Source organism: Lampetra fluviatilis, chromosome 3 (assembly GCF_964198595.1).
Source record: "Lampetra fluviatilis chromosome 3, kcLamFluv1.1, whole genome shotgun sequence".
Classification (NCBI taxonomy): domain Eukaryota; kingdom Metazoa; phylum Chordata; class Hyperoartia; order Petromyzontiformes; family Petromyzontidae; genus Lampetra; species Lampetra fluviatilis.
Genome location: NC_136277.1, coordinates 20,527,577 through 20,552,963, shown reverse-complemented (window position 1 = coordinate 20,552,963; position 25,387 = coordinate 20,527,577). Strand labels below are relative to the sequence as shown.

General features: G+C 44.6%; 1 protein-coding gene across 2 annotated transcripts; it reads left to right on the top strand.

The window, feature by feature from the left end:
• The first annotated feature begins 1,352 nt into the window (after positions 1-1,352).
• Positions 1,353-16,532, top strand: UBL7 (ubiquitin like 7). 2 transcript variants are annotated; one of them, XM_078884759.1, is made up of 10 exons: positions 1,403-1,695; positions 4,266-4,385; positions 4,881-4,963; positions 5,491-5,575; positions 7,330-7,387; positions 7,988-8,121; positions 8,872-8,924; positions 9,780-9,944; positions 11,824-11,952; positions 13,615-16,521. In XM_078884759.1, the coding sequence occupies exons 1-10, from the start codon at positions 1,515-1,517 to the stop codon at positions 13,753-13,755; spliced, it is 1,149 nt and encodes a 382-aa protein (XP_078740885.1). In that variant the 5' UTR covers positions 1,403-1,514; the 3' UTR covers positions 13,756-16,521. The 2 variants fall into 2 exon arrangements, with proteins under 2 accessions (XP_078740881.1, XP_078740885.1); XM_078884755.1 differs by lacking the exon at positions 9,780-9,944 and having other exon boundaries at positions 1,353-1,695; positions 13,615-16,532.
• The last annotated feature ends 8,855 nt before the right edge of the window (positions 16,533-25,387 follow it).

Genomic DNA, 25,387 nt, shown 5'->3' with positions numbered 1-25,387 from the left:
CGCACATCGGAAGGAAGAGCGTTCTAGAGGGCCGCAGAAGCGCATGTGATGATAATTATTGACAAGCACGTAACGACATGATTCCAATTAAGTATCCTGTCAGTTTAACACGCAGGCTTTCGCGATCAATATTATCCATAGATCGCGTAAATATAAATGCGTCGTTTGTCACGTAAACAAAACGTGCCAATTCCTTACAAATAAAATAAAATAAATTATTTCATTTATTTTCTTTTTACGTGACTTTACCGAAAGAACCAAAGAGTAATTCCTGCAGTTTTGAAAGCTCCAAATGAAGTTTTTACTAGTTACTACTTTAGCACACCGTTGCGTTGGAGTGTAAACCCACAACGATTTACAATTGGCGTAGGGCGTATCTCCGGCGATTGCAACCAGCTTCATCAGGCGGCATATCGAGAAGTATATCGACTGCGAGCTCAGGGGCCATACATCGAGTAGGTCCGCAAAAATCTGTCAAAACTTGACCCCTACCCCTCTCCCTGTACGCACGCGGACCTTTTACACCCCCCCCCCGAATCCTATAGAACTGCCGTTATTTAATCCACGCAGAAACGATCAAGGATTAATAATAATAATATTAACGTGTTTAAGCAAACAGAGAAGTCCACCGCCGGACTATCTGATTCATTTGAAGGCCAATGTAGACAAATTATTGTCAGTAGACCCCCCATACGCAAGCGTATGCATTTGGGTTAAGGGGCCGTCCATAAATGACGTCACGCGATTTTGGACGATTTTTGACCACCCCCCCCTCCCTTCGTCACACGGCGTCACAAAAAGTCAGACCCCCCCCCCTCAAATATGACGTCACAAAACACTGCCTCCCCCCGAAATAAAACATGCTTCAAATCGCTTTAAACTATTGTCATTGTAGTGCGCATTTAATGTGCTGCTGCACTCTGATGTTGTAGGAGAAAACATTTATTAAAAAAGTCTATTTAATTAAGTAGAACGTGTTGTCTATATTAATTTAAAGTTGCGCATTTTGATGTGACGTCACATTTCTCAACCCCCCCCTCTCGTCACACATCGTCACAAATGTTTGACCCCTCCCCCCACCCCTAGGTGCGTGACGTCATTTATGGGCGGTCCCTAACCCCCCCCCCTCCCCACGGCCCCCATCACCACAGTCAGAGTCGCCCCCTACCGTCAGAACGACGCCGACGGGTGAAGTTAAAAACCCACGAAACAACCAATTCTTGGGTTTTCTCTCTGTCGTTTTCACAGCTGATGATAATTGCTCGTGTCGCAATCGAAGATAACTTCGTGAGAATTTCTATTAGGCGTTATTCTCATTACTTCCCTTCTACCTGACGGCTTTACCGAAATAACAAACCCCAAGAATACGAATTCACGCGGTCACGAAAACTCCAAATCGAAACACCCACAAAACAACCTCTCCCCTGGACGCGTGGCGGCGCAGACGAGCCTCTTGCCGCCAGTCTCTGGCAACAACAACTACAGCAGCAGCGGCGGCGGCGGCGACGACGACGATGATGATGATGGAGGAGGAGGAAGAAGGGGGAGCGATGGAGACGAAGGGGATCTGCGTGAAGGTGGCGGAGCGTCTGAGTGAGGGCCGCATCGCCTGCCCCGACGTCAGCCTCCAGCACTCGGCCCTCGCCGCCAAGGAGGTCATCGCACGTAAAATCGACGTGGCCCCCGTGCTCATCGGTACGACGTGCTGGGGGGCCCGTGGCTGATGGGCCGTCACCGCGGCCTTTCACTGTGGCCCTTCATTGTAGCCTTTTGTTGTGGCCGTTCATTGTGACCCTCTATTGTAATCGTTCATTGTGGCCCGTCACCGCGGCCTTTCATTGCGAACTTTCACTGCGGTCCTCGACTGTAACTCTTCATTGTAAACCCTTCATTGTAACCCTTCATTGTGGCCCTTCGCTACGGTCCTCGACTGTGGCTGGCCCTTCATCGGGGCCTCTCATTGGGACCCTTCACTATGGCCTTTTCACTGCGGCCTTTCGTTGCGTTCAGCCATTGCGGCCCTTAACTGTGGCCCTTCACTGCAGCCTGCCATTGCGACCTTTCACTGTGACTATGCACTGTGGCCCTTCACTGCAGCCTGTCATTGCGACCTTTCACTGTGACCATTCACTGCAGGCCACTACACTGTGTTTGGCCCTTCACTGCGGCCCTGTCATTGCGATCATTCACTGCGGCCCTTCACTGCGGCCCTTCACTGCGGCCTGTCATTGCGGCCTTTCACTGTGACTATTCACTGTGGCCACTCACTGCGGCCCTCCACTCTGTTGGGCCCTCCACTGCGGCCCTTCACCGCGGCCTTGCATTTGTGCCGTCGTGTGCTGCTGGTTACGGTATTCACCCAGTAAACATGCCACGTTGGCCCCACGTTCCATGTGAGTAGCAACAACATTGCAGCAAACTTCGTATGTGTCTGTCATCATCAGCAGCATCAGCATGAGCCATGGTCAATCCACTTCTGGATGGAGGCCCTCCCAAACGACGTGTCGGTCACTGGCGTTCTTTGGCCATACTTCACCACGCTGGTCAGTGCGGTTTAGTGATTGGGGCCAGCGACTCGGGGACAGGTTCAGGTATTGCCCGCCACTGATTCTTAACTGCGGGCCGGAATCAAACTCAGGTCACCAGGTACATAGCGCAGTGTTTTGCTCACCACTGTGGCACCGTGCCTCGTTTGTCTAAAAAATGATTAACAGTAGTACTCCTGTTGTGCAAGAGTCACTCCTGTGTTTAGATGCAGCATGTCCAGTGCCGGATTAAGCTAGTGTGGGGCCTGTAGCATATGTTATTAAGGGGCCCGAAATAAAATAAAAATATTAAAACACATTTTTAACTTGCGTAGTAAAGTAATTGTATTTTTTCATTTGCTATACAGCCAGATAATACGACAAATCGCTAACCTTAAACACCCAGTCGTTCATAACAGTTGAAGGCAGTATAGTACTATAGTGATAGAGCAAGTGCAGAATCACTGAACCGGAATTGATAGCTCGAAAACATTTAGCGTGGGGCCCTTGAAAGTGCGGGGCCGGTAGCAACTACATGTAGTAGCTGCTGTATGTAGTAGCTGCTGTATGTGCAGCTGCTACATGTAGTAGCTACTTTTGCTACGATGATAATCCGGCACTTAGCATGCCGTTGTTTCCCAGCCACGTGACTCTTTACATCTTTCCGACCATAATTTGTCTCTCGTGGCAACTCTGCTGTCCAACCGGGGTTCGTGTTGTTCCACTCACGCGTGTTTTGATGGGAAGCCCTGGCTCGCACTCTCCCTGCCACGGCTTCGGGTCAGGGGTGAGTCAGCAAATAGGCCGGGACGACGATCTCTGGTAGCCCCCCTCCCGTGATACGTGGGATCAAACGGGGATCACTCGAGGCACCAGTGTATGGCAGCGAGAGCAGTCTATGAGAATGCTGTAGCAAGAAGTCACGTTTGGCGCAATGGCCCTTCGATGACTATGCATAATGAGTTAGTGATTGTTTATCTCTACCCGCTGGTGCATGATAAGAGAAGCAGTCTTAAGGTACTAGTGTCCCTAACCATAAATCTGAACTAACCCAAAACCTTAATCCCAAAACCCGAACCATTAACAAATAACCTCTAACCCTAATCGCTAGCCTTCAACCATAACTTAACATCCTAACCCTAACCTTTAGCCATAAGCTTAACCCCTAGTTTTAAACAATAACCTAACGTCCTTACCCAACATAACCTTAACTTCTAACAATACTCCCATAACCCTAATCCCTAAACTGTAAACATAACCTAACCTTAAACTGTAAATGGTATCCCAAAGCCTAACCCCTCGCGTTAAATCATCACCTTACCAAATCTATCCCCAACCCGAATCCACAAAACCCTAATCCCCAGTCTGATACAAACCTAACTGTAAACCCTAGCTGTAACTGTAACCTATAATCCTTAACCATACACACAGACTACAGAAGCAGCCTGCTTCATATTTCATCAACTCATCCCTAAAGAAGCTGAGATTGGCAAGGACACCTAATGGCTCAACACAATTCAAGAAGGCCTGTGATTGGAGGAAAACCTGGTCTATAATTGGATCAAAATCTGCAGGAACAGCAGTGCCGGAAACTTAGTATCTTTCTTATAGCATTGTGTGCGATTAGCATCAATTGTACTTATTTACTGTAGTGTCGAATGTGGATTTTCAGGCTCAGCTCTGTTGTAGTTGAGAGTGTGTGTTTGTGTGTTTTGCATGCTGCGCCCACTTGTTTTGCAGACCTGGTGTTCTGCGGGAAACGGCTCCAAGACAGCCAGAGCCTAGAGTCGTGTGGCGTGCGGCCCGGGGCCACGGTCCACGTCCTGCGGAGAGCGTGGCCTGAGCCCACGGCCCGCCCCGGTGTGTGCTCCTCTCGATGAGTCGTTCAGCAGCAGTAGAATCATCAGAATCAGAATGTTTCTTTTTATTGGAGGAATCCGATGAGCTATAAAAAAATGTTTGTTACGAATGTCCAGTAGGGTCAGGTCAGGACGTTACAGCAACAAACAATGCAAAAAAACAGGATAGGAGTGCAAAGTATAGGAAAGGCGAGCAAAATCACTAAAAAAAAATAAAAATAAACTTTTGTTTTACCAGGTAAAGGCTACTGAGCTATTAGCGTCACTTTTCAGAAGCGACCTGGCCACAAATGATAGGTCAACGAAGTGGCTTATCATGTGGAAATTTATAGCAGCCAAATAATCCCTTAAAAATCTAAACGCACGTTTGTAACGACAAGCGAATGTGCCTGCAGGAGAGCCTGTGTGTGACGGCGTGTGTGACGGCGTGTGTGACGGCGTGTGTGACGGCGTGTGTGACGGCGTGTGTGACGGTGTGTGTTGCAACTCTGTCCAGAACCGGTGGACAAAGTGGAGGCACAGAGGGCATTGCGGTTCCTGCATTCTGCCATCGCTTCCAGCCTGACTCACAGGGAAGCTGTGAGTACATTACTACCTTGATACTAAACGAGTCATCATTTTATTTGTTTTGCTTTGCACATTCATAATTTAACATGTATATGTTTTTAATGAAAATCATCGTAATGTATAGTTGCTCATGCAGTTTGTTTCATTTACCCATATTTTAATAGATGCTGGTTGTTATTTCAAAGTTGATATTGTTCATAGTTCCATAGGCAGTCACATCAAACATGTCTTAGAGTGTACTCTTCATAAAAAAGTGACAAATTCCAAAAACCATGTGAAGACGTTACAAGATTGAATTTAAACTGAAATGTGTTGTTATTTTATTCAGTGCAGTCACCTTAAAATGACTTACACATGTTTTGTACTCGAGCATAAATAACTTTTGCTTGTTTGTCTTCAATCATCTTCATATAACATGTATAACTGTGTTGGTGGCCATCTGTTATTGAGCATATGGTAAAGTGAATGCATGATGTAACACGTTGCACATCTGCTTGTGTTCTGTATAATACCACAGTAAACCTTCGCCTCTGTGACAGATATTCAAAACTCTGAATAGCAAAGAATCATTGGATCAGCTGGTCGTTGCAACACCTGGACTCAGCAATGATCCAATCGCCCTGGGTGAGGAGCGTGGCTTTTCCGTTTACATCCACTTCACTTCATCATGAATGGAAAATTAAAAGACAAGCAGCATTGCGACTGGCCATGCAACCTATAGTATGGACCATATAGTAAACCACTGTAGTCTCGGTTCCTTCAGTGGAGGAGGAAACTATCCTGAAGCCCTCTCCTCGCCATCAAACCTCAATCAATATGTATGTTGAACGTCTTTCTCACCATACGTAGCCAACCGTGCTAATCGGAGAAGCTCCTGAATATTTTGCCATACGCAAGAATACAATTTACATTCGCCTCAATAGCTACACCGGCTCGTCGATCCACTTATGGATCTGGGCTTCCCCATGCCTTGTGGGGTTATTTACCACACTTCACCACTCTGGTCAGTTTGGAGAAGGTAGGGAGCATATATGAGAACATGTAAATACAGCTGCCCTCTGCTGAGCCAACATAGCAACACTGCAGCCTATAAAACATGTGCATGCTGGTTCCCTATCTAAACACTATCCAGACTGAACTTGGCTTAGCTTTTGAGATCTCACACGTTTGAACGTATTTTGAGTGATTTGGTCAGAGGCAGGCTTGGTAGTCAGAAATTGGGTAGGAGCAATATTGAAAAAATTAAGTTTTCAGTTTATGAGGTGAAAATGTGGCTTAAAAAGTAATCGTATGCTAGGTAGGGCTTTTGAAAGATTAGTACAGTTTTTGTCTGTTTGGTTGGTCATAGACCAGGGGACGGCAACCACGATAACAAGAAGAGGCATTTTTTTTCGAATTTCGAGAGCCGTACAATGCACGCGATTATGAGACGGTGATTCCTTAATAAATAACTTCAGGAAGCGGTCCTTATAAAGAGCCGCATGCAGCTTCGGAGCCACAGGTTGCTGACCCCTGCAGTAGACCAATATGGCAATGTGGTCAAGTGAGGCAAGAGACATCACGGCACACGAATGACTTGCCATCGTGAGTCCCTTGATGCCACTGTTTTCTGATGGCACTCCGGGTGTTGAGAACCTGGCGTCCTCGTGAACGAGCGCTCGCCTGCCACACACTGGCAACACACATGACGACACAGGCCATTGCTCCAGCTCGCTTCTGGTTAACCATGGCCAGAGTGTGTACGAGGGGGAATCATTGTGCACCTTATAAAGTGAAATTGTTTTATGAAAATACTAAAAAACTCAATACAATGATCAACACTGCCTTAAAAGGAAAAAATATATGATTCTTGATTTTTGGGTATTGGCACTTATTTATAATGCGTAACTGATGCCATTGAATACACAGTCAGTGATTGCATGATGATTTGTTCAGTAATTGTGGACATTGATATAAAGGCCTGTAACTGTTGATATTATTTCCCAAGCAAGTATAACTTTTACAAAATAGATAAGCGGGCAATATGTATCCTTTGTATAGCTGTTTTCTTTTTTAAACATTATTTTTTATTATATGGTAATGTTGTGTTTGAACTTTTACAGCAGAGTTAATGTTTGTATGTCTGGGATAACTTATGCTGTGATTGAGCCTACTCGGCCCATACCATCAATCTGGAGTCCGTGAAATGAGTACAAGGTGGTGGGCGCCAATTATGGTTGTCTTATGGAGATGCTGGTTGTCCCTCAGGAATGTGTATTTTCATCACAGTCACAGGATTGCCAAAAGTGATGAGCAATGCTATTTATTTTTTCATATATATGATAGAATAATATAATCTCAGTTCTATAATAACCGGATGATGTGTCTGACATTTTCAGGAGTACTGCAAGATAAGGATTTGTTTATGCTGTTTGCTGACCCCAGCTTATTGGATAAGTACGATGGTCGTTTTTTTATTTACCAATTACATGTACATGTTTGTTTTTTAATACAAACTGACATCTATTTTTTTGTACTCAATTAAGCTAGATGGTATTGTATTCGGAGAAAGCGATGCTTGTGCTCGTGAACTTTTATCCCCTCCACACTTGTGCACCCAATATACAAAATTGCACTGGATCCAAATTTAAACTGGCACCTAGAATCGGATATCACCTCCAGAGGGCTGCCAATTTAAACTGTTCACATGATGGACACGGTAATTGGTATGTTTCTCAGCACATTCTCTCTGGGGTGCTGCTGCCATGGGTCAATGCTTAGCTCACTGGACTTGGAATCCATACGTTGCCTGTTCGATCTCCCGGGCCTGTTGACCCAGCAGTATAAATGAGTGCATCGGTGTGGTGGGGTAAAATGTGGGTACTCCCATCTTTTCCAAGATTTCTGTCCAGCATGCAAAAGTAGAACCAAAATACCCTTCCGAGATGCCCCCTCTGGTGGAGGCCCTTCCCATCAGCAGCGCCCTGAGCAAGCAGTTGCAGGGCTGCGCCTTCACCTCCTGACATTCTCTCTCGCTCGCCGGCGGCCCGTGTGCAGGCTGATTGCGTCGCACCCAGCCCTGGTGAACGCCATGGTCCTGTTGCTTCACTCAATCGTTGGCAGCACGCCGCTAACTGGCAGCGGGGCCTCCACTCGCCAGCGTACTACGTCGGCCAGCTACGACATTCCAGGCAAGTGTCGTGGACACGATTTTTTTTATGTCTATTGTTTCGTGTGTCCGTGTATATACTTGTGATTGCGTGGAACACCGCGGCGGCGAGATGTTAACTACCTAACCTGGTAATACAGGAGTTTGTGGGTACGATCCCGACCCTGACACCTGTGGATTTGGATGGAGTTTGCATGTTCACCCCGTGGTTGCATGGATTTTTCTCCACGTCCTCCGGTTTTTCCCTCCACATTTAGAAACATACGTTTAAGAGTATTTGGCTCCTATACATTTCCACATGATAAGCTACTTCGTTGAGCTATCCTTTGTGGCCAGGTTACTTCTGCAAAAGAGCTCAGTGTGCATTACCTGGTAAAAAAATTTTTTTTTTTGTTTTTAAAATGTTTCGTTTTTCCGTCTGTATGGATTAGTCGCTTGACTTTTCTCCAGGTCCTTTAGTTTCCTCCCACAAGTAAACACTCGCTAATTGACCGCAAAGCTTGTGTAATTGTTGGCGCCAGCTCACCACGTGGCTGCTTTCCTGCTTGTCCGTGGTTCATTGCATCTCTTGAGTCTTTTTCTCTCTCTTCGAGAGTTGAGCGAATGCTTTGCGCTGTTACAAGTTGGAATAATTGTTGTCATCCCTGGCCACCTTGTTTAATGTCTTTCAACCACGGAGCCATGTAGCTTCAGTCTATCCTTGATATTAATCTGTCATGTTGATATTAATCTGTTGTGTTCAAGTAATAACGACATCTGTTTCTTCTTGCAGGTGGCTTCGCATTTGATGGTCTTTCTGACGATGAGGAGGGTGAGCAATCGCAGGTAAAATATTTCTCTCGGTAGAATTTTATTTTAATTGCTATAAAGTGCAGTGTTTTAAAGTGTGAGGAAACGGCACTGTATTTGTATTTCAGCACTTAAACCTGTGTTCCGTGGCCATGGATTTAAATGTTTTACCATTGGTAAGTCACATCAATTTAATTGATAAACTTTGATTCAAATCGCGCAAAGGAATCGAAGGTTGTAGATTTCTTTAGAATCGGCTATTCCCGTTTAATCGATACCACAAACGCTCAGCAGATATCGATTATCGCCAGTCCTGTATGCGGATTGATGCCACACACTTCATGGTCATTCCCCCCCCCCCCAAAATACAAAAGTCTATTTTAATACTTTTTGCATTGTGTACAGTCTGGAAGCTACCCACATGCCAAATTTAAAGTGTGTTGCATGTCGGGAAGTATGCTAAACATTTCGAAAAGACACACACATTCACAAATGTCCCTTTTATATATATGGGTATACATTAAGATGTTCCTGTAATCATGCACAGTAGAACTCCTATTGTCCATCACCCTCTTACCCACGTAAACTCGCTGATTACCCCGCTCATGATAGGATCAGCAAAACTGCGTCTCCAACATCACAATGGATTAAAGGAATTCTCCTCCATGCCACGAATTACATTAAATCACACATACACAGTGCTGTCGCGCAGTGCGATCTGCCCATTAGTTCAAGAGTCACGGCCAGTCTTAATCGGTTACGTGAAGATGTATTTTGTTGTCCGATTTCCCTTCGCACGCCGTAATCGTATGCCGGCACCCTCAATGCTCACTCATTCCCGTGTTCGGTGTCCCTGTGGCACTCCGATTCGTACCACATCGTCGGTTGCAGTCCGGGGCACTGGACCAGCAAATGGTGGGAACGTCACGGCCGAGCAGCTTGCGCTACGCTGGCTCCTCCGGTCCTCGACCCATCACCCAGACAGAGTTGGCCACAGCCCTAGCGCTTGCCAGCACGCCGGGAAGCAGCGCTAACACCCCCACGTCCGGCCTGCAGGTGACGGTTTAAACTCTTTCGATTTAAATCTTTCATGACTGCAGGGATTCATCTTTTTGGGTCTTTCGGTAAAGTCACGTAGAAGGGAAATAATAAAATAATAAAAATAATAAAATAATTCTCACGACGTTTCGGCCACAACGCAAGCAGCCGTCCTCAGGTGAAGAACAGGTCTGTCTTTCCGACAGACCTGTTCTTCACGTGAGGACGGAAGAACAGGTCTGTCTTTCCTGTTCTTCACCTGAGGACGGGAGAACAGGTCTGTCTTTCCGACAGACCTGTTTTTCACCTGAGGACGGCTGCTTGCGTTGTGGCCGAAACGTCGTGAGAATTATTTTATTATGTTTTATTTTTATTATTTTATTATTTCCCTTCTACGTGACTTTACCGAAATAACCAAGAAGAAGGTTTAAACCCTCTCGTACGTGAATGAGTAAAAGCAAAGAGCAAACGTAATCTTTGATTTCTTTTAATGTGAGATTAGTCAAAGGAACACCCCAGATTAAAAACAAAAATGTCATATTAGTTATTCACAAAATAGCATCTCCATTGCAGTGGACACTGAGCTGCCATTGCCACCATCACCTTGAATACCCAGCTCTGCTTTACCCAATATGACCCAATATTTATGTCATAGTCATATTTTCCACCACTAGGACATCACACTGATTAGACGAGGTCCGGTGGAGAGGACTGCATGCACCAAGAGTGTTGAGGCAAGTGTACATTGGCTGAAATGCCAAAGAAATAAATTAATCTAATTTATAAAATGTTAATAAAATAAGATGGCAAATTATATAAAATGGCAATTAAATTATAGCAGTCCACCCCCAGTGGACATGATGCATGGGAGAGGAGTTACAGGAACTCGTGCTGATTGATTTCCATGATCCTTAGCCTGAATCACAAATATTGGAATTAAATGTGTTTTATTTTGAAGAATTGCCAAAGCATGACGTCCAGCGATGATTGCAATCGCCGCCATTCATTTTTATTGAGATCCAGGAATCGACATTGAAATGAATTAGCATTCTATGGACAAGTCCGAGGCTGCAATTCTCCGTAGCAGCTTCTGGTTATTCTGACGATCCCATGAGAAATTTCCATGAGATGACATCTTGACCCTGTTAGAATTCCATTTAAGTGCATTAAAATGTTAACACCATTGGAATCGCCCGTGGAAAAATGTCAATTCCTGCTGGATTCTTGCAACCGCAGTGGGATCATAGAATTGTGGCCAGTGTGGCACACTCCTTGTGCCCCATACAGATGGTTGCCACTGGGGGGCAAGACTGCCCAAGGCAAATGGAATAGTTGAGATGAGGTACTTTGAGATGTCGAGGCATTTAAGCACCCTGTAAATGCAAATCCTTAAATCCTTTACGATTCCTGAAACCATTTCCTAAGGCTAACAGGGAAATACAACTTGGTGACCCAAAAATTACAATGCGGTTACCATGGCCAAATCCATTGATGCCACCACACCTCGCAAATGCTTTATACCCTCTGCCAGATCACGAAGCTGCTGCTGCACAGTAGGCATACGACCTACCAGAGGTCATCATTTTAAACCCATGTTGGCCTATTTATTTAATTCACCGGCCCATTAAAGGAGAGGCAAAGTATCGTTTAAGCGTAAACTGTAGCCACGTGTCATTCCACACATTTGCCTCCATGTGCTCGGAGCTACTTCGGCTCGGTTCCTGAAGAAGCTGGCAACACGTGGAGCAAAACCTCGGACCGCATGTCAAACAACACGCAGTACAACTCGAAAACAAGTCGGAGAGCTGTGATAACACAACCGCACAAACCTACTCGGTAGCAACCTGTTTCGTGGCATGATTTTTGTTTGTTTGTTATTTCCTGTGGTTGATGCCAGGCCTCCACAGCAACCTCACCAGGATTTGGAGCTGCTCAGCCTTCCACGTCTACCGGTGCCATTCGTCCAGAAATCTTTACCCATGCTCTGCAGCATGCTCTCAGAGCAAACAATCTTCCCTCTGCACAGGTAGGTCGTCGGGTGTACATCCAGCTTTTATTAATTGCCTGTGCATCCATGCGTGGGGAAAACACAAGTCATTGTGCATATTCCCATTGTTATTGGGTGGTCCCACTAGCTTAGGAGTGGCTGAACCTCTGACAGACCAAGAGCCAAAAAAGTACCCATGCATTCTGCAAAGCGCCAAGTATAGATATCTATCTGTATGTATGTGTATAAACAGTATTTCGGCACAGCATGGGAGACATTATTATTTGCTCCTGTGATTGCGTTATGCCCCCTTGATAGAGCCGCGTGTGGTGGATTAAAGAGCTGCATGCGGCTCGGGAGACGCCAGTTGCCTATTGCTGCATTAGCTTATGAATTGAAATGATGGATAATTACTGTACAACCGGAGAAGGACACGTTGCGATGTGTCTTGATATTCGTTTAAGGTATTTTTTACAGCTTGCTCCATGGCTTAAAGTATGCGTGTGATTGCTTTGACAATTGACGTAGCATAGAAACCTTGTCATGAGTGTTATGGCGGGACTACTTTGAGTTGAGTTTAAACATAATGTGGTTACATGTGTTCACACCACCAGTGGAACTTAATTTTCAGATCACATGGTGTGTCACGTGGTATCTGGCGTTTGCAATAGAGCCCTTTCTTGACCCCCTTTTTTGTCACTCCAAACCTGCTTGCCTGCCACGTCACTTTAAACCGTAAAAACTTTTATTTGACCAGGTAAGGCCTACTGAGCTATATAGCTCTTTTTCAGAAGCGACTTGGCCACAAATGATAGCTCAACCAAGTGGATTATCACGTGGAAATACATAGCAGCCAATTACTCTAAACGCATGTTTCTAAATGTGGAGGGGAAAAACAGGAGGACCCGGACAAAAATCCACGTGACCACGGGGAGAACATGCAAACTCCAAATATACAGGCGTCAGGGTCGGGATCGTACCCACGACCTCTTGCATACCGGGCGAGGGAGATAACATTTCACCACCGTGGTGCCACTTCACATTTCAATAAGTGTAACATACTCAAGATAGCACACACGTAGACTTAAGTGAGCTTTAAGTGTCCGTTTTATGACGTGGCATGATTGATGTGATCCGGTGTGAACCCAAATTAATTCTGTTGGAATGAACAACACATTTTATCCAATTTGTTTGATGCTGCGATGGTGTAATATTCAGTGTGCTGAACTAGCAATCCAGAGATCGCCAGTTCACTCTCATGGCTCCCCAGTTGAACACATGCCAAGTTTATTAAATCCCCCCACATCTCTCCACCCAGCAGCATCATTCGGTGCCTCGCAGTTAATCGATCGGCAGCTCACGTGAGACGACATGGAGCGTAGGCACTCCCAACTCTTCCACGGTGTCTTTTTATTCGTGTAATTTGTGCGGTGTGGAAGAGTAGGCCACATACCCTCCAGGGGGGGACTCTGTAGGGCTTTCCCCTGGTAGAGGCCCTTCTTCCAGCTGTGGCAGGAACAAGCAATTGTAGGGCTGCTGCAGTACGTATGGATGTTGATCTTTTTCACCGTACCTAGCCAACCACGATAATCGGGAGTTGCAGTACATACCTTGTGCGGATGTTCAGTGTGTACGCAATTGAATCTGTTTGCGCTGTCTCTGACCGCATGCCATGCCTTGCCTTGACGTTCCGTATTTCAGCCAACCCAGTGGAGGGCGCAGCTGCAGCAGCTCCGCGCCATGGGCATCCACGACGACGGGCTGAGCCTGCGCGCGCTGCAAGCCACGGGAGGGGACATCCAGGCCGCGCTGGAGCTCATCTTTGCCGGAATGGCTCCGTAGATTGTGGAAGGTTGTACGCAGCATCTGAGGCTGCCCTCCAAGTGCACATCGACTCACAGTGTCCTGTTACTGTTTAGATCACTTGTCGGTCGCATGTGCTCATCAGCTTGTGTTATCTACTTATATATGTATAGCTTTTAAGATGCTGTGGACTGGTGACAGGTTCAAATTGGCAGGCAAGTAGCAGTGGTTTTGATAAAGTAAGTAATTGCTAGCAACCGTCACTTCTCATGTATATAATTTAATAAAACGCTGTCAAGATGATTTATGTGTTTTCATGAGCATTGATCTATCCACTGCTGGGAGTAGAACCCCCACCATGCAGACACCGTTTCTCACATTCCTGCGATGCTACAAACTCCCTCCAGGACGTGATTTCTTGATCTACTCATTGATCGTCCTCTCGGCCGGGTTCTCTCCTCTGGCTACCGTTCCATCACCAGTTTCGTCCGTTGGTCATCCCTCCTCGTTTGTGTTCAGTGTTGCTCATTTGTCCCTTGGCAGATTATTTTGGAGGGATGTCAATTTTGAGGCACTATTTGTCACCTCCCTGCACTTTAAGTGGTGTTTAATAGCTTGGAAAAGCTCTTCCTGTGGTTTCCCAGTGAAACTAAACAGATTTTTTTTTTTTTACTTTACCAGGTAAGGTCCACTGAGTTATACAGCTCTTTCAGAAGTGACCTGGCCACAAGTGGCTTAGAATTGGCTTATGTGGAAATTTATAGCAGCCAAATACTCTAAAACGCGTGTTTCTAAATGTGGAGAGAAAAACTTGACGTGGAGAAAAATCCACTCGACCACGGGGAGGACATGCAAACTCCAAATATTCAGGCATCGGGGTTGGGATGGAACCCACTACCTTCAGGCAAAGCAGTTCACATCTCATCGCTGTTGCGTTGGTTACGATGGCTCTAGGCATCCCCACTTATCATCTCCTTCAGTTGCCCTTGCAGAATTGTATCCACCAAGCACTCGTCCTGCTACTGTGTTCACATGGCCCAACCACTCCAGCTAGATTCCACCTCTTTGCCGCTGCTAAAAGAGGCTCATATGTTCCGGTTTTGAGCAGTTGTTGAGCAGAGTGGTTAGTCTTGAGTTTATAGCATTATAGTATTCAAAGTCCATTGTTGTGCACTCATCCCCCCCCCCAAAACCCACATTCACCAACCTACACTGACAAGTGTGGTGAAGTATGGTCAAATGTCCTTAATATGGTGAGGCCCTCATCCAGCGGTGGATTGACAATGGACTGTACATGCCCTCTGGGGTTGAAGGTCCGTTCTGTGTTTGTGCTTTGTCCAGCCCTGATGCCTCCCTGATCCTCTGCAGGCAACGTGTCCGCTTGACACTTCAGCCGCATTTTCGGTTTATTTCGGGTAAAACCCATTCAGCGAATAACTTATTTTCAGTGGCGACCCTGCCAAGGCTGCAAGCACGTTAAATGGGAAGAGGGGAAGGGCTCACAGATGTTACACAGAACAAAAGCAGGGGCAGTTTATAAACGTCACACATGATAATAATACACACCCAGAACGATGCACAATGGAAATCTAGTAGGCAATTCCAAATAACAGGCATGACATTTGGTGAGAGGAACTCATTGCATTTCAAATAGCATTTATAACGGCAAGAAATACGGGAGCATGTGCAGTCAAGTTTGCATTGGGTGACTTGATTCGGCTGATGGTGGGGTCGTTTTTTCACCGTCGGAGGTTCCCTTCAGAATGGGGGTCACAATCGACCTTGTCAGTAACATTGTCCAACTTATTCTTTCGGTAAAGTAACGTAGATGGTTAAAAGAAAACAACAAAATACGACGTTTCGATCACAACACAAGCGATCGAAACGTAGTTTTTTGTTATTTTCTTTGAACCATCTACGTGACTTTACCGAAAGACCCAAAGAATATGAATTCCTGCAGTCACGAAAGCTTTTAGTCAAGAATTGGCCATCTTCCTTACCGGTCCGGTTTCATATCTTGTGACGTGTGTCAATGGTGGCATCTCCATTGTTCAGCAGTTCAGAACGAATGTCAATTCCTGCTGATTTTCCATCTTTTGTTTTTATTGTATTTATATCGATCAATCTGTGGAATGACAACATCCATCAATTAATAAAACATTTTGAACGAGAACATGAAAACGTCCAAAGTTATGCGCGAGTTGGTGTTATGGGTGGCAGCGTACGCCTGTTAGCCAGCACTGTGGAGGCAGCGAGGGGGTTGTTGGATACCAACAAATAAACTGGATCCGTCTTGATTTGAAGCTTTCGTGACTGCAAGGATTCATATTCTTAGGTTTTTTTCGGTAAAGTCACGTAGGTAAAACATTAAAATTAATAAAAAATAAAATAAAAATCACGACGTTACTTGATACAGCTGTCGTGGCTGTGACGGTTCCACCTGAAGACGGAAGCTTGTGTTGCCTCCGAAACGTGATTTTTATTTTATTTTACTTTTATTAATTTTAATGTTTTACCTACGTGACTTTACCGAAAAAACCTAAGAATATGGATCCGTCTTCCCGTGGGCGTCGAAGTGCCTAAACGTGGGCTCGCCAGAAGGCAGTCGATTAAGTTAACTCATCGCCATCTGTTTCCGTCTGTACGTGGGTTTGCTCCAGATGCCTCCGGGTTTGCTCACACTTGGAAAATAAACTCGGCATCAATTTGCCGAATACATCTTTTAAAAAGTAAATTTTAAAAAAAATCTACCCCCGGGCCTTGTGGGCACCTTGTCTCTGGCTTGTCGATATCTGTACCCCCCTCTCCCCATCGCTTGTGCTTTGTACCGGGGTCTTGTTTCATGAAAACAAATAAAAAAAAACACCCCCATGCAGGGAACGGATGATGGTCGTTAAACCTGCGACCACCCGACACTTCATGGGCTGTGTCGGGTGGTGGCGGGTTTAACGACACATTTATATTTCGATTTAAAGCTTTCGTGACTGCAGGGATTCATCTTCTTGGTTCTTTCGGTAAAGTCACGTAGAAGGGAAGTAATAAAATAATAAAAATAAAACACAACAAAACAACCCTCACGACGTCTTGGCCACAACGCAAGCAGCCGTCCTCAGGTGGAGAACAGGTCCGTCAAGTAGACAGGCTTCAGACTCTGTCTACTTGACGGACCTGTTCTCCACCTGAGGACGGCTGCTTGCGTTGTGGCCGTTGTGGCCTAGACGTCGTGAGGGTTGTTTTGTTGTGTTTTATTATTGTATTACTTCCCTTCTACGTGACTTTACCGAAAGAACCAAGAAGACACATTTATATTTACGCGATCTAACCCAAAAAAAACCCCCTTTATTATGGATATTGGTCGCGAAAGCCTTCGTGTTAAAGTGATGATGGCGTTGCTGATGATTGAAGACGGCGTGACAGCCAAGGAATGGAAGAGCCAGCAGCAGGCCGTAGTGGAGATTTAGCAAACAGCTTGTTTGCAGGTGCAATGTGGATTGTTTTGCATTGCAAGTCCGCAAGAGATGGACGTGGCTGCGAGGCATTCAACAGTGGATAGGTCATTGGCTGATTGCCAATGAGTTTAATAAAGCCGGAGTTAAATGGTGATCTCGTTGAATGAACCCCAAAAATAATAGGCACTTTTCTGTTTCAGCCCGTACAAGTAAGTTAGTTATTTTCTGCAAACTTTAAATCGAAAGTTCCCGTTGCATGATTGCCAAGAATTACCACCAGGGGGCAGTTGTACGTTGTGTTGCAGTATCATTCATGTTCTACGAAGGGCCATTGCACGAAACGTCGCCTGTTACATATATTTCTCATTTAAAGCAGTGTAATTGACGAACGCGAGGTTTTTTTGTTTGTTACTCGTGATGGAGGAGCGGTGGCGCAATAATTAGCGTGCTGCATCATCATAATCCCCCTCTGGTGAGTGGTATCTGTGGGTGTCCCTCGCACCCCCCTCTCCGCCATGGTCACTGGGTGGTTGCTCCCCGGCTGTTGTACTTTACAACTCCAGAATGTTGACGGGATGAGAATCGTGGATTCTGAAGCAGCATTTTTTTTTCTCTCTCTCTCTCGCTTAATGTTGACTTACCTTATTCTCCAGATTACACAACACTGGAAAGTAAGGTGCACCAAAAAATAGTTCCCGGTATCAATTAGGTTATACACATCTTGTGACGCACAAACACACACCCAACCCTGTCGGATTATAAGACACACTTCCAGCATTTTGATTTAAATACGGGGTGGGTCTTATAATCCAGAGAATCCGGTCATTTTCAGCGTCTTATCATCCAGAGCATCCGGTAATTATAGAATTACGAAATAATAACCGTCGGAACTGCGAAAGATGTTTAAAGGTTTTATTGTGGTCTTGGATTTTGCCCTGTTACATTCTGCTTCTCAGCGTCAAAGTCTCTGAAGTCTGGGGTGTCATGATGGGGAGATGTGAACTACCTAGCCTGATGTGTAGGAGGTCGTGGGCTGAATCCCGACCCTGACGCCTGTATATTTGGAGTTTGCACGTTCTGATCATGGTCGCTTCCGAAAAATACCTGTACAATTTTAAATATTTTAATAGTCATACACAGCTCTGAAAATCCGTAGCCTGCATCTTTGCCCAGGGGTTACGAGGTTAGGCTGGCACAGGCTGTGAATTGAAGACCCCTGCGTCAAATTACTTGGCTTTCTGGAGAAGATAAACTGAATAATGTATTGACTGATTATCCAGTTGGGATATTACCTTTGCCCAGTTTGATTCATTTTAAATACAGTTTGATGTAGCCAGTTTATTACAGTACAGTACATCGAGTATGTTGCTGACCTATCCATACAAATTGTTTAATATAATCCTCTCATTATTTTTCCATTCAATACCCAATGCAAGACCCTCCTGCGAAATAGTCTTGAAACGCAGGCTTTATTGGCTAAAAAAGGAATTGTGTAATTTAATACAGCAATGATTATGATTGTAATGTATGATATTATTGTAATAGATGAACATTTGATGCATGACTATGTGCTATGAAGAAGGGCCTTTGCAAAAAATGTCACCAATGATATTTATTGCTCCGTTTAAGACCACAATCCCATGCTGGTGTACTATGTTATCATAAACCACCAATTCCAAATTCATCGGTGGATGTCAAAGTAATTTAGATACAAGGCCATTGTCAATTATAAGTGGTGGATTACTTTCCAACAATGTATAAGTTATGCCTTGCATAAGTTACGCATTTGATAAGTTATGACATTTGAAAACTATGCAATAGTGTTTACCCAGAGAAAAGTACAACTATTGGAGGTAACTGGAGAAACCAGAGGAAACTCATGCACAACAGGGAGAACATACAAACTCCACGCAGAAAGGCGCCCGAGTCGTGAGTCGAACCCAGGTGCGTATTACTGTGAGTTGCGGCCACTACGTCTGCAAATTTGCGCGCGTTACAAATTGAACTATTATTATATTATTACAAGTGTTAACACTGCGCCACCCTGCCGCCCAAGGTAGAAAGTTATTCGCTTCTTCAGCTTATCGGAATCAACCACGGCCCTGTCACCAGAACCACGAACTCTCTCAACCATGGCCTGCATCACGGCCTGACCTAAATAGTACATTCATGCGTCTTAGTATTTGATCCCAGCTGGGCCGTCAGTGTCATGTTACGAAGCACATTTTCCAGACACGCTTTTGGTCCTTAACATGTTTGGGCTCAATGACAGTTGTCCGCACTAAATAAACAATCAAAAATTAACCCGTAAAAACAAAGTTTTTCACTATAAATCCTTTATATGCGTGGCATCGGGGCGGCTAGAGTCCTCTCGTCCTCTGGCTTGAGATGGCTGCCACCTATGGGTCAGATGATTGTCTGCCACCATTAAGCAATTGGTAATAAAATATTTTTAAAAAATTCCCTAAACATTGTACAATTTTGGAAACATTTTTTCAGGAACATTAATTGTCACGCACAACGAGTCTGTGTGCAAAATGTCAGCTCGATTGGATCACGGGAAGTGGGTTAAAAAACGACCAAAAAATTTGCACGGTCCTAAGCAAGCAAGCACGCAAGCACGCAAGCAAGCAAGCAAGTGAACTTAATATAAAGGATTTAAAACCACAATACATACAGCGCATGCATTGCTTTCGTGGTAACCCATCTATTAAAAACAACAGTGTGTTTCCATGAGCGTCGATGTCAACTGTGATTGATTGACATGCAACAGTGGCAAGCCTAAAAAATAAGGGGCAGTCACGCAAACAGCGAGTCACACAAACAACAGCCCCCTGTGCCTTTCGGTCAACGGCATAAAAATAATCCCATGAGGGAAGTCAAATGTCAATTTCTTAAGTTGGTTCTTTCGGTAAAGTCACGTAGAAGGGAAATAATAAAATAATATAAATATAAAACAATATTTCAAAAATAATATAAATATAAAACAATATTTTTATTATTTTATTATTTCCCTTCTACGTGACTTTACCGAAAGAACCAAGAATATGAATCCCTGCAGTCACGAAAGCTTTAAATCAAAATTTCTTAAGTTGTGTTTGCGTTTTTGACACGCGAGTCGGGAGTACATCCATTCACGATTACATTTCACACGCACCCGTCCCTGTATTCCAATGAACCATTCGCAAGTGCTGTCATGTGTTTTTGTGGTATTCCTTGCATCGTTATTGCCTCCGTGATATTACATTGACGTGTACCTTGATGTTTCAAAATACTGTTGAGCAGTTTTTTTCTAAAATCGAATTTTTCTTGTTTTATTACAATCTGGCACCAATGTTGAGGACTCTGTGTCTCATCCATACTGTCCTGGACTCCAACGCCACAGTGCTGGTCACAATCACCTCTCTTTCTGCCTCTTCCCTCGCACTGCTCAACTTGTTCCCCCAATCTATTTTAGGATAACCTTGCTCACTTCCAAGAAACGTGCTAACTCCCGATATATTACATCTTTTCGACAGTGCTGCTTGTTTCTGGCCGTGTCATGTCGATGGGCTTTTGGGCCCTGTGTTCAGCAACTGTGTTAAAGAAGAAAAAACCTGAAATTTATTCAGTACTGGCGGATTTAAATAAAAGCACGATTCAATTCACTGCTCGTCTGAAATACAACTGAAGCGGGGTGTGTTCTGAAACATGTGCGGCGGAGTTAGGTTGTAGGAAGTTGTTCTTCGACTTCAAACAAATCCCATTGGATCTGCTCTTCAGGGCTTCCTTGCAATAAGCTCACGGCTGAATTCCCGCACTGTTACTGCTACATCTTTAAAGAGACACGAAGCCAGGCCGGATTATGAGTATCTGTCATTCTCGTCTAAACACTTTTTGCCACTTCGACAGAGGCCCCGTAATGTGCTTGCCTAGGCACCTGTCTTCACGGAGCTTAATGATGGACTCACGAATGATACACGATGGACTAAGAGACGTGGCCTTTAACGTGCACAGCCTTTGAAGTGAGGTCGCTCCTTTTTTGTGCGCATCTACACGCCGCTACAGTGGGTGTAATAACCAGCTATCGGCACGTGGGACTTGCAATCCAGAGGTCGCTGGTTCTATACCATCTCCCGGCGGCCCTGCCGTTGAAACAACCGTGCAATTTTCTTAAATAGCCCCCCATCTCTGTCCACCTACAAGTATAAATGGTTACACCACAGTTAGTCAATCTGGCATACCACCTTTGGTGGGGTAAAGTATGGGTACGCCCACCCATTCCAGGACGTCTGTCGTGAATGGAAGAGTAGGCCAAATACCATGTTGAGGGCGGGGCGTGGGGGGCTCTCCGTAGCTCCCTTCTTTACTTAATTTGGAGCTTTCGTGACTGCAGGAATTATTCTCTAACCCCTCCCTCTCTCCCCGCCCCCGCCTTTCTCTATTTAAGGCCTCGACACAGAGGCGTAGTTTCTCTTTGTGCCTATGTTTGCTCTCTCTCTCTATGTATCTCTGTGATATCTGTCTGCTTATATGCAGTGGCGGCTCCTGCAAAATCTCTCAGGGGGGGCAAATGTCTGGATGATTGATAAGGATAAGGTCCACCCATGCAATGGATAAATTAACAGCTTAAGCATGTAAAGGCAACTTCACTTCTTTAATATTAATGAAAAATAAAGTGACTCTTACAATACATCTTGTTTGTTTCTATACTCACTATTAAAACAAACCACTCAAGTTTATTTTATTAAAGATTCCACTAGGTGGCAACAAATTATATTGTTGGATGAAACGTGCTTACGTGTGATGACGTAAGCACGTATGATGACGTAAGCACGTTAGGGCGAGCCCTCCCGGAAGCCATAGAGAATGCATTGCAGCGCCCCCGTTCGAAAAAAAACATCTTTGAATGTTAGTCTATGGGACCACTCGGGGCGATTCTCAGCTGGAGGGAAATCGCCCAAAAAGAGGCGGTACTCCACAGAACGTAGCATGACGCTGATTGGACTATATCCAGAGGCACAGTGACGGCTAGCGTGACTCTGTGGTTGAATGACATTGGTGGTGCGTCGCCCAATCGCCCTAATGAAGAAACCGCCCCTGCTTATATGTCTGTCTATGTTTCTGGTTCTGTGTTTAATCTCTCTCTCAAATGTAGCATTCTCAGGAAGAACGTAATCAACCAGATAGGGTGTTGACTTATGTTATCCGACTCTCTGTTGTATTACATTACATTTCTAAGTATACTAGATTTGTGTTTCTATTTAATTTATACCTGATGATGATTGCTTGTGTTGCAATCGAAACGTCGTATGCTAGTATTTAATTTAATTTATTATTTTATCTTTATACGTGACTTTACCGAAAGAACCAAAGAATAAGCCCTTCTTTGTTGTTGTTGTAACTTTCTGACTCCGTCCCTACTGGACATGTGTGAAGAAAAGAGCTTTATAGGTCATCGGATTTCTTCAGGATAAAAGACAGATTCTGTTTCTGCCAGCAGTGGCGTGAGCCAGCAGTTGTCAGGGCTGCGTCCGCGACATTGGGCTGCAGCCCCACACTTTCTCGCAAGCAGAACAAAAGCCTTGTTCGTGAAGATGTAAAACGTCGAGGCGCCTTTAGGGCCAGTGCTGTTTTACTGTTTGAATGGGGAAAAATGCGCTCGCTAATTGTGTAGGGTAGATTATATGGAGCCGGAGGGCATCGACTAAAATCTTTATTTGGAAAAGAAAAAGCCGTTTTTCCACTCCCTGAATGAAGCTTTGACTTTAGCCTGTCCTTCCAGTTTCTCGGAAATCTGTGTGTTTTTTGTCTTTTCAGATGCTCGCAGCTTTCAGTTCAACTGCCCAATGCTCCGCCCAATGCGTCGTGGGCCCGCGCGGCCCCACGCATTTCAAGAAAGTGCGCGCACCTCATTTTGGCAGCGGCAAATCCGTGGCGCTTTAATTAGTCACAGCTGACATCAGCACTTATGAAAACGGTGCTTTGCTTTTAATCGTCAAGTGACCCCGAAAGCTATACCGGCTCTTTATTTATCATTGTTAAATCATTTATTTGGACAGCTGTGCCGAAAACTTCCCTGGAGCCCAAGCGGTGCAGGTTTTAACCAGAATGGATCAGGTTTTGACCGGCGCGGAACAGGCTTTACTGAACTGCCACTGAGCCTTGCCAACATTTCACAGCCAAGTTTACGTGCTTCGAGGGACAATCTATCACCCTTGTTGGTGTGTACTATTACCATCGTGAGATTAAATCGGAGTTTTTCATAAAATGTTCTATAAAACGCATTGTTTTAATACAGCACATCCCGTAAACATTTCCACGAATTTTGTTTTCCAATAACTGTGGCTTTGAGCCGGTCAGCGCATGGGACCACAGCCCGGAGAGCGTCGCATTGGAGTCACGGTCTGACAATTAAATGTGCTAAACGAGTGAATGATGCACTTGGCAGATAGGATGCAATGGTAACAAGTGTGCGAAAAGAAAACAATTGTGAGTGGAGGAAAAGTCATTGGGTTCATAAACCCGAGTTGCAATTTCCTTTCCTGGAATATGTGTCCAGGTGCCACTTAATGTGCAAATGGAAAAAAAAAGTTCCAGTGTCCTTGGAATGACACCCTCCTCTCAATTCGTGACTTTTTGCTGTAAAAGTCAACTTCGGAGAATGTCATTCTAATCTAGGGTTGAAGCTTTCGTGACTGCAAGGATTCATATTCTTAGGTTTTTTCGGTAAAGTCACGTAGGTAAAAAATAATAATTAATAAAAGTAAAATGAAAATAAAATAAAAATCACGACGTTTCGGAGGCAACACAAGCTTCCGTCTTCAGGTGGAACCGTCACAGCACGATAGCTGTATCAAGTGATACTTGTGTTGCCTCCGAAACGTCGTGATTTTTATTTTATTTTTTATTTTACTTTTATTAATTTTTCATTTTTTACCTACGTGACTTTACCGAAAAAAACCTAAGAATGTCATTCTGATCTGTCTATATTTAGCAGTTGATAAGGATTACTCTATACCCTCCCCTTTTGCCTCTCTCCATATATGCCTTTACTATGCATCTATGTATTGACCGTAATTAATTTTTCAACTCTGTTTAGCGACCAGTAAATATTGAGGGATCGTATTTAAACTCGCAGTGACTGCGATTTAACGGGCAAATGAATAAAACAAGGAGGCGTGACCTTAAAAATAACAATCTTGAATTTGGAGTGGCACTGTAATGTGAGTGTTCCTTATAAAGGTACCCAAACGCTGTGCTGGCCCAGCAGTGGAGTGACAAAGGGTTGTACGTAATTTGTTTTAATCATTTTACTTCTATAGGATATTGTCAGTTAATAGTTGTCAGGGCAGGGCAGAATGATGGCCAGTGGACAAGACTGGTGACAGAATGGCAGCCAAGAGAGAGGGAACGTGTCCAAGATTCCAACCACTGCAGGTGTGGAGTGATGATGACATCAGCTCAGGTGCAGCAGTGAGATGGATGCTAGAAGCATCCACCTCGGGATGGCAACGGTGTGGGTAGGCCTTCCTTCGGCTATGGACAACGGCTGGTGATGGTGAGCTAGGAGATTGGTGTGGAAGCGCAGTAGCTATCATTCATTATTACGATGCTTGTTTATCCAGTAACGCCTCACTGTGTTTGGTAGTAGGGGCAATTCTGCTCCGCTTAAATCCCAAATTAGTTATTTGTAGGTATTTAAAAAAATTGGGATGTTTGGCCAATACCAGATACATTGTATGTTTTTGTTTGTTACAGGGAACCAGAAGACTGAGGAAACATTTGTGACAGGGGGAGAGCGTACACACTCCACACAGAAATGCGCCCGTGTTGGGAATCGAACGCAGGCACTTCTCGCTGTAAGGCACACGTTTTATTATCCGAGTAAATGACCCATTGGGCTGTACAGCTCTTTTCAAAGGTGACTCGGCCAGTAGTCAGACGTAGCAGCTAGAGTTAATAAACAAGATATACAATTTCGTGGACGGCTGCTTGCGTTGTTGTTTTATTTTTATTCTTTTATTATTTCCCTTCTACGTGACTTTACCGAAAGAACCAAGAAAAAGATATAAAATATGAAAACTATAAAGTAAATAAAGCCAAATAATGTTACAAGACAATTCCGTGCATTTGCATTGTGTCAGCGCTGTGCCACCCTGCTGTCTGCTATACATGTTTAGTTGATTACGATCCGTATAGGCAATATTTGCCACGTGGTCACTTGAGTGTATAAAATTGTC

Excerpts from the sequence above, each read along its gene's own strand:
- UBL7 (XM_078884759.1), top strand. The coding sequence starts at position 1,515 with ATGATGATGATGGAGGAGGAGGAAGAAGGGGGAGCGATGGAGACGAAG. Across the intron at positions 5,576-7,329 it reads CAATGATCCAATCGCCCTGG|GAGTACTGCAAGATAAGGAT; the intron begins GTGAGGAGCGTG and ends TGACATTTTCAG. Across the intron at positions 8,925-9,779 it reads AGGAGGGTGAGCAATCGCAG|TCCGGGGCACTGGACCAGCA; the intron begins GTAAAATATTTC and ends CGTCGGTTGCAG.